At 42.7% G+C, this 10,094-nt stretch overlaps 1 protein-coding gene across 1 annotated transcript in view; it reads left to right on the top strand.

Annotated features, from left to right (window-relative positions):
* The first annotated feature begins 223 nt into the window (after positions 1-223).
* FBN2 (fibrillin 2) overlaps positions 224-10,094 on the top strand; it is a 269,631-nt gene continuing 259,760 nt past the window's right edge. The window contains exons 1-3 of the mRNA XM_003900063.4: positions 224-1,119; positions 2,004-2,086; positions 7,733-7,831. Of these exons, the coding sequence (XP_003900112.1) occupies positions 866-1,119; positions 2,004-2,086; positions 7,733-7,831 (436 nt within the window). The 5' untranslated portion in view covers positions 224-865. The remainder of the gene's footprint in view (positions 1,120-2,003; positions 2,087-7,732; positions 7,832-10,094) is intronic.

Below are 10,094 nucleotides of genomic sequence, written 5' to 3'. Positions count from 1 at the left end.
CGCCCTCCCCCCCTTCCTTCCTCTTCCCCTCACCCAACCCTCGCTCCCCTCGTTCCTCGGCCCCTGATCTCTCCCTTATTCTGTCCCCGCCCACTCTGCGCCGGCCTCTCAGTCCGGGTTGAGCCCCACGTGTGGACGGCCGCGCCCCCACTGACAGCCACCGCCCGCCGGCCCGCCCAGCGCCCCGCCGGGCCTCTAAAACCCCCGCGCCGCGCCCTCCACCGCCGCATCTTCTCCAGCGTCCAGCGTCCCGCCCTCTCTCTTGCTGGCCCCACGCCCCGGCCCCGCGCACCTCCGCCCGGCTCCGCAGCCGCTGCCCGCGCTTCGTTGCCCTGTGGGACTCCGAACGAGCCCAGAGGGAACCCTTCTCTTCTTTTGGGGACGACTTTTGTTTGCTTGCCTGTTTCTTTCTGGTGACTTTTGCAGCTTTCCAAGATCCGTGCCCGGAGCGCACGGGAATCCGCCGAGCTCTGCGTGCAGGCCCTTTTTTCTTTTGAGGTTCACATTTTTTTAAATTTTACGCCAGGGCTTTTGTAATTTCCTCCCCCGCCCGCTGGCGGTCCTGGAGTCGCTCGGGGCTTTAGGCCGGTTATGCAACGTGTACCGCTCAGGGCTGCGGGCTGCACCTCCGCCGCGCCTCGCCGCCCACTGCGCTAGACCCGGCGCCCCGCGTCTGGCTTCGCGGGCAGCCAGGGGGCCGGTGCTCTGTCGGGGTCTCCAGCTAGAGCAAGCAGCCCGAGCCCGAGGGAGTCCCGGGAGCCGACGAAGGGCTTATTAGACCTTGACTTTTTTCTGAGCATCGCAGATTTTGTCTTTGATCACTCCCTCTCCGCGGGTCTACGGCCGCGCGCTTTCAGCGCCGGCGATGGGGAGAAGACGGCGGCTGTGTCTCCAGCCCTACTTCCTGTGGCTGGGCTGTGTGGCGCTCTGGGCGCAGGGCACGGCCGGCCAGCCTCAGCCTCCTCCGCCCAAGCCGCCCCGGCCCCAGCCGCCGCCGCAACAGGTCCGGTCCGCTACAACAGGCTCTGAAGGCGGGTTTCTGGCGCCCGAGTATCGCGAGGAGGGTGCCGCAGTGGCCAGTCGCGTCCGCCGGCGCGGACAGCAGGACGTGCTCAGAGGGTAAGTGGGCAAGCGGCCCCGCACCTAAGGCTCCGGCTTGGGGGAGGGGGGAATCCTCAGTTTGGCGGCTTTCTGGCCCACTCGGTTCCTGAATCTTTTGCTGGAGCCTAGAGCTGCAGCCCCCTTCGCCAGGACATCCAGGAGCCAAAAACCCCCAGGAGCGCGTCCCCTTTTTCCTTCCCAAACCCGCAGCTCAGCGGGCGGAAAGCCCTCTCTCCGGGGTTCGGGCGGCGGATGGTTACGGGGCCCGGGGATGCGGCTAGCAGAGCGTGCGTAGAGCCCGCGCAGAGCCCGCGGTGCGGGAACAGGTTCTGAATGTCGGGCGGAAGGCGGACCTGGGTCCGCCTGCTGCAGGGGCCAGAGGAGCCTGCTTGCTCTCCACCGTCGGGGGCGCAGCTCGTGAGCCTTTTGTTTGAGGACGTGTGCAGGGTTCACAGCTCACCTTCTAATCGTCAACCCGAGCGCTCCACCTTGCGACGCGCTTTCCTTGACACGTCGGGGCCAAAGTAACAGTTGATCCAGGAGGAATGGATTCGGAAAGGAGGGCAAGGATTCTTTGGAACGGAATGGTCCCTTTGTTCTCTGCATCTGGAAGCTAGAATAGTAGCAAATTATATGTTTCCATGTCTCTTTTCGCCCTTTAAAAAGGCAGGCAAGGGACGACAGATGAAAGGCAGTGTTTAGACGTTTCTGCCCCTCCTGCATTCCAGCATCTCGCTCTTTTGCTTCCACGTCTGCCTCCCAATCCCCAAGAATTTGAAGTGTAATTTTGATTTGTTTTTTTGTCCTGAAATCTACTCGCTCGGGGCATTGCTTACAAAGACCGTTTATATGTTACTGCACCCCTCTCCCTATCTGTGTGTGACCGCGCTTGTCCATCACAGGCCTAACGTATGCGGCTCCAGATTCCACTCCTACTGCTGCCCTGGATGGAAGACGCTCCCTGGAGGAAACCAGTGCATTGTCCGTGAGTGCTTGGCAGGGATCGCAGCTTGGGGCAGCGAGGTCGGCCCTATCTCCAGCCGACCTCTTGCCCACAGCCATTTGGACGCACAGTTGCCTTTAAAATCAAGTGATCACATTGCACCGATAATCGGGATGCGGTCCCATTTGAATAGTGGGGAAGACTCAACCGGTTTGAGTCAGTTGAGACTTCACTTCTAGACTCTGTTGAAGGGCAATAATGATAAAGGTTTCAAAGATAATTAAAATTAATACAAATTGGAAGAGGAGTGGAGCAATTATCAAGATAACTCAAAACCACTTTTTCCGTAAAAAAATCCAGATAAGACCACATGTTATTATGCAAATTATCAAGCTTTTAACTCCGCTTGAGGTTTAGGCCTTATGAAGATCAAGGTTTCTTAGGCATTTATATAAAACCGCTTTCTTATTTCTGGTTTTATCTCAGCAACTACATAACCTAGATAGGAAAGGAGCATTCTCACGGATTTAGTGTTGACCTAAGTTAACAAACTTTTAACTCCTACAGAGGGGCTTGACTGTTTTTTTTTTTTTTTTTTTTACTTTTTGGAAGACATTTGAATTTAGAGTTTCCAGACCCCAAACCTCAATAGTGTGCAGTAGATTTCCAACGTATGAATCTTAGACTTTGAAAAATTCTGTATCTCTGACCTTAAAAGTTTTGATTATTTTATTCTGTTTCCAAGGTGTATAACCAATTCTCCACGTTCTAATTGGAGAGCTCATTAGTTATCAGCCTCATAGCTGTAAATTTGTGACTTGCAGTGTGACTGGCCTTCTCCTGTGTGTTTATGTAGCACAACCACATTTGTCTTGGTGGGAGGAGAGCCAGGTATCATAGACAGCACGTTCATTTAGATCCAGTCTTGACTTCAGTTTGACCTCCATGTTCTCCAGGGAAAAAATAATTATGCAACTGTGAACAGAGAAAAAGGGCAAGCCGCACTAACCAAGGGATAATAAGGATGTAGTGGCATTTCTGACTCTATATTTATTGGTTTTGTGGGTTTGAGATAGATACTTAATGTAATTTCTGGGCAGTTTTTTAAAAAGGGATGCAATCTCAAGTGTCATAAAGACTAATTTCTTCTTATTTTTTCTACCTTAAAATCCCACTATCTCCAATGGCAAAAATAGGAAACAACTGTGTCACTTAAAGTGACTTATAAATATTTTAAACAAATCTTCTGATTATAATAAGCCTTTGCTTTATTTTTTAAAAGAAAAAGTTCTGCATTCTTTTCTTTCCAACACAGAAGTCATATGTGAGGCATTAATGGAGGGTGCATTTACTCTTTCAGGCCAGTAGGGCATTACCATGTCTGCTTTAAACTTACATGGTTTTTTAGAATCCTGAAACAGCTAACGTCACTCATTGCACACCTGCCATACTAGCTGGGAGTGACTTAGGCACTGCGGAAAGTCTGACTCACTAAATGTAATGAATGTGACTGCCATTATTGAGTTGGAGAGCAGCCGAGGAGGAGGGATTGGTTCATGGTACGTGTTGAAAATCTGTAAAGTCAGATTTTATTGGATCAGTGTGGAATGGGAATTCCAGAGAGCGCAGCCTTCCAGAGTATTTGCAGTAGAAATATATGTATGGCCCAGTGATCACTGGTAGAAGATCAGCTTTGAAAATATTAGGGTAACAGTGACTATTGTAATCTGCATTTTCCGATACTTGAAATATTTGGATGCTTGTGAGATACATTGGAATTTGCATGTATCAGAAATCTATAAAAAGAGTAAACTTTGAAATGATCTTTATATCTACAAGAAACATTTATAACACTTGTATCAAGAAGTGTCTACGAAAATACTTCTTATAAGCACATCTAAAAATTCTAGTACCTAAGATTATTAAACAGTGCATGAAACAGGAAGAATGTAATACCTTTATATTCTATTGCATGAGTCTCATTTAACGCTAACAGCCTGCATTCAATTCAGTAGTTCATTTAGTCTGACATTTAAAATGATCATATGTAGAGGTAATAAATGAAATGAAACCATTATAAACTCAAAATCAAGAATTTTAATTCCAGGCCTTCCTGATGATAATGAATTAAGTAAATTATTATATTTATTGAACTTATCTGTATCACACCATTTAGCAAAATAAATTATCTGAGACAATTTACAAAAAAGAAAATAAGTAAAATACAAACAGAAAATCAAAACCAAATATTAATTTTCTCATACATTTGTACCTCAGCATTCTTTTAATATAGAAAAATAAAAAATGGTCAACTTTTTTGACTATTTTTTGACCATTAAAAAATGGTCAACAGAATTTTAATGTTTGACTTTGACAGGCTTTATAAGGAGAAGATATTGAAAAGAAACTATAATTCTCCAAGTTCTGGAAACCTAATGCATTTTGATTTGAGTCTCTATGTTTTGCTGGTATTGTTCTTAGTTGTAGCCTAGAAAAATTGCTGAAGTACTTCCAAACTTGCAAATATTCATTTCCAAAAGCACGGAATTGACTTTCTCACCTTTTTTTAAAAAAATCTTCTTAGAATGTGAAGCAATGAAAAAATTTGCTTATTAATTTATTTATTGTGAAATTATGCAATGAATAGTATTTTGATCAATATAATAACAGTGGAATGAGGTTGGCTGGATTAATAACATTTGAGACCTGAGGAAATGTCAGAGCATTCCAATATAACTCCCTTACGTTATGCTACCAAATGAAAAAACTGAACTCAGAAAGGCTGTGGATTTTTCTGGAGCTCACAGTGGATCAATGGCAGAGTGACAGCTCAACTTCAGACCTTTTGGGTGCTATGTATTCTTTACCTGGCCATGTGACTTCTCACAGCATCACTGAAGTCTCAGCCCCTAGGTCCTGTCTCCCTCTCCCTCTGGCATTTCTAGGTCTCATAGTTCTAGTAATTGTGGGAGGGAGAGATACTCAGTAAGTGTACCATAGTCTGAGGCCTGTGTGGGGCTAAAGGGCCTCAGCATTCTTGCTTCTTATTGGCTCACAGATACAAAGTATATACCTGTATCCATGACGGATAATTGCCTGAGAACGCTCAGTCTGCAGCCTGTCAAACCTTCATTTGGTTTGGAACCCGGATGGGGGTACTTTGAGTCTCCTCTCTTAAGCCTAGACTAAATATTGGCCTTCTGGGGGAGGAGGGAAATTTGAAATAAAATAATGTTTTAATGCACATTTGTCATTGGAGAGTTACTGGTGATCAGAAACTGTAGTATATTTTAAGAATAAGAGTCGACTCCATGGCAGGAAACATATTCTTACTTAAACGATTTTTATCTTAAATCACAGTATTTGACACTATTCACTTTTTGTTTTTATTAATTTGAGACAGGGTCTCGCTGTCACTCAGGCTGGAATGCAGTGGCATGATCACAGCTCACTGCAGCCTTAACCTCTCGGACTCAAGCCACCTTCCGACCTCAGCCTCCTGAGTAGCTGGAACTATGGACACATGCCAATGTGCAAGGCTAATTTTTTAAAAAGAATTTCGTAGCGATGGGGTCTGCCTATGTTTCCCAGGCTGGTCTCCAGCTTCCGGGCTCAAGTGATCCATTTACCTAGGGCTCCCAAGGTGCTGGGATTACAGACATGAGCCACCGTACCCAGCCCACTATTTTCATTGATAAGAAGTACTAATGCTGGTAGTAGTGTATGGATGTCAGAAGGCATCTTGGGGAAGATAAACAGTTAGTTTACTTCTGCAGGAAATGCTCTTTACATTGTTGAGGGTTCCAGACCTCTTTGAAAGTTGTGGGACCTTTTCCCTAGCTACAGCCAGTTTCAGGGCATTTCCAGATTTTCTTCTTGTCTTTATATATCCAGTCACGGCATGAGCATTAAAGTACACAGCCCTTGTGCTGAAAGAGAGAATTCAATTATGGTTATAGAGATAAATCTCTCAGCTCCTAAATGAACTGTCTCTAAATATGGGAGAGACTTCCCATTCGAAGGTACTTGCCTACAAGTTTGGAGTATCTGTGGTATGTACTGTGTGAGTGGGCCTAACATTCTTTGCTGTGATGACCCTGATACCTTTCTGTTCATTGGAGGTCACAGATGCAGGAGGCTTTGACTCTCCCCACCATAAAAATGCTACAGAAGCTTTTCTGAGCAGCAGGAGTAAGCTAGGTTGTGGAGAAAATATGGAAGGAGAAAGGCTGTAGGAAGGAGAAAGGGAATTATTGAGGGGACCAAAGATTGATCACAGGGTAGGTCAGATACCAGCCCAGAAGGAATGTGCGTGGAACCCTTGAGGCTTGGCCAAGTCACCAGAGCCTCTGGTTCAGCCAATTTCATGTTCTCTGTCTCCTGTGAAGGCTTTTGCATAGTGGGCTGTGGTTTCTCTGTTCCTGCAACTCTCCCAACTACCTAGAATCAAGACTGTTTTCTCTGGGTGAGTTCTGCATTTTAAACTCCCAGTCTTTAATGAAAGAGACAACCTGTATTGATAAGACAATTAAAGATTTAGGATTATGCAAATTTTTCTCCTTATTGCAAAGCTTTAAATGTTTATTATAAAAATAATAATCCATACATAAGCCCATCATGCAGTGAGATCCATTGCACTGTTTGGTGAAAGTTCTTTTAGACCTTTTAAGGTCAGTAAATACATACACACACACACACACACACGTATGTATTTTAAACTTAAAAGCCTGTACTTTATTTTATTCTACCATGTTTTCATTCTGTAATGTTTACTTACATATGACTTTATTTTTATTTCTATTTTTCCATAAGTTATTGGGGTACAGGTGGTATTTAGTTGCACGAGTAAGTCCTTTAATAGTGATTTGTGAGATTTTGGTGCATCGATCACCTGAGCAGTGTACACTGCACCATATTTGTAGTCATTTATCCCTCACCCCCTCCCATTTTTTCCCCCAAGTCCCCAAAGTCCATTGTAGCATTCTTATGCCTTCGTGTCCTCATAGGTTAGCTCCCACATATCAGTGAGAACATACAATGTTTGCTTTTCCATTCCTGAATTACATCACTTAGAATACTAAGTCTCCAGTCACATCCAGGTATCTACAAATGCTGTTAATTCATTCCTTTTTATGGCTGCATAGTATTCCATTATATATATTATGTATTTCACAGTTACATATATGTGTGTGTGTGTGTGTGTGTGTGTGTGTGTGTGTATATATATATATATGTAACAGTTTCTTTATCCACTTGTTGATTGATGGGCATTTGGGTTGGTTCCACGATTTTTCAATTTTGAATTGTGCTGCTATAAACGTGCATGTGCAAGTATCTTTTCTGAATAATGACTTCTTTTCCTCTGGGTAGATACCCAGTAGTGGGATTGCTGGATCAAATGGTAGTTCTACTTTTTCAGCCACTATGGAAAACAGTGTGGAGATTCCTTAAAGGATTTATGCAATTTGAACCAGCTTCATTTGTTTACATGTTATCATAAGGATACCTATGAGACTTATTCCCAAGTCTACAATGGGTAATTTTATTGCATATCTGAAGTTAGACATTTACATCATATATTTTATCTTAGTTTTTCAGACTTTTTACTTTTAAATACAGCTTTCTTGTTTTGTAAACTATGGTTTATTATATAGTTATTCATTCATTTTCCTATTGTGCTTTCTACAGCGATTTGTAGAAATAGTTGTGGAGATGGATTTTGTTCCCGTCCTAACATGTGTACGTGTTCCAGTGGGCAAATATCACCAACCTGTGGATCAAAATCAAGTATGTTTCTTACTTATGGCCTTTTCATTGCATTTTTCTTGAGCTTTGGAGTAAATGCTAAAGGTCCTTCTCAAAAAGGATATAAATCCATGATTATTTTCCTCACATACTAGGTGTGTATTAATCTTTAGAGTAAAAATCTTCAGTGACTTAATTGTCGCCTTAAGTGGGTGATGGTTTTCGATAAGAAAAAATGCTTTAATTCTGGTGCAGGAGCTGTATGTCTATGCAGAAACAGATTAAGAATTCAGTGAAGAAGTAACTCTTGGTGAATAATAGCTATGACCTAACTAGGTTTTTACTCTGTGCCGGGGAGTTTTAAGTGTTATTATTTTAGTTAATCATTACATCAACGTTATGAGATACTGTTAATACCCCATTTTACAGAGTAGCAGAGTAAAGCACACATAATTTAATTAACTGGCCCAAGGAAACACAGACTTGAATCCAGGTATTCTGATGCCTAAGTGTGTAGTCTCAAACACTAGGCTATATTTGTTGCCTTTGCTTAACAGATGTTTTGTGGGTTATCTAAGGGGAAAGGAGAAGAGAACTCAAAGGCAGGATACGTTTATTGAGTACTTACCAGATACGTTACACATATGGACCTATTTTGCTTCACATGTATTAACTGCCAACACCTACGTAAGGTAATTATAACTGTAGACTATGATTGTGTGATTCATGATCCAATTAAAAATTGTTGGGTCCTTAACGTTGAAGATTAATCTTTTAGCCTAGTATTTAAGATAACATTATAACAAGGCAGAAGCAAGATTGTTTATTTAATTGCTCAATAATTAAATAAATGCTTTTTAAAGTCTTGCCTCAAACTAGCGTGAAGTCATTATATTTTTAATATGTATTTCTTCAAATTTTCCCTAAATGAAGGTAATATAGAGTATGTCTGACTCAGGAATAAGATTCAAGATTCATACAACAAATGCCATTGTCGTCTGATGAAACTCGTGATGAAAACTCTCTTAATTTCACTTTCTTTGAATCTGCCATTTCCCCAGCTTTTTAAAATCTACCATTCAAATTCATCATAATTTCCTGACCACTTTAACCAGAACATTTCATCCCCAACTTAACCTGAACCTCTCTCTCGCCTGATTGCCTACAAGATACTGTTGCCCATATATTCATTATCCTATGCTTAGTTTTCTCATATTTGCCTTTGGCAAAAAACCCAATCCTAGAGGAATTTTAAGATTCAGTTTCTTAATTCCTCTACCTGGGAGCTGGGACATTCTCTGGGCCACTCTTTGTTTGTGGTATATAATTTAGCATGGAATCTGTGCATTCATTTGGCCTTGGGCAATGAGTTCCTTCCATTTCATCAGGAACTTTTCTAACCCCGCCCCCGTCATCATCCTGTGGGACCTTGCTAAAGCTTTTGGCACTATTAATCACTATCTTCTTGAAATGCTGTTTTTCATTTTTCTTTGAAACACCTTTGACTTTTATAATTCCAGTGGCCCTCAGTGCTCCTTTTCTTGATCATTACCTTTTATTCTCTTTTCTGTATCTTCATCAGTCTTTCATTTGAGGTTTAGTATTACTGAGTACTGCCCTCCCTGGGTGAACTCATTAACATATATGTTTTCAATGACTACCAGTATGTTGATAACTCACAATTCTTATCTACACTGGAGATCCCACCACTGACCTCCACACTCATATGTTCCCTTTCTTTGACATCTCCCTTCAAGAAATAGCAAGCAATTGAAACTTAGTAGCATGTCTAAAAGGAAACTGAATTTATTGCTGACCACAGGCTACTTGAACCACAGTTCCTCCTGCCTCGGCAAATGGCTCTGCCATCCAGCCCACGGTGCTTAAGTAACTGCTGCTTCTCTTTCTCTATGTCAGCTCTTTGAACAAGTCCTGTAGGCTTTATTGGAAAATAATTATCTCAGATTTATCTTTTCCTTTCCATCTCCACTGCTACAATGTGGTGCAAGCTGTCCTCATCCTTCTCCCAGACTCTCGCCCTCTTCAAATCCATTCTCTGCAGAGCAGCTAGAGTAATCTTTTAAAAATATAGATTACATCACTTCACTCTCTCATTTAAATCCTTTCAATGACTCCCTGTTGCATTTGGGATATAACGAAAACCCTTCAGTGGCCGAGGATGCCGTGTGTTAGCTGACTGGCCTCTGCCTGGGTCTCCAAGATCTCTTCCCTGTCTGCCTCTTTTTAACCACAGGAATCTCTCTGTTCTTCAGAAGAAAGCTTTTACCATCCTAAGGTCTTTTGA

This window comes from Papio anubis, chromosome 5 (assembly GCF_008728515.1).
Source record: "Papio anubis isolate 15944 chromosome 5, Panubis1.0, whole genome shotgun sequence".
Classification (NCBI taxonomy): Eukaryota; Metazoa; Chordata; class Mammalia; order Primates; family Cercopithecidae; genus Papio; species Papio anubis.
The sequence above is the reverse complement of the archived record's forward strand: the minus strand, read 5'-3'. Positions and strand labels throughout refer to the sequence as shown.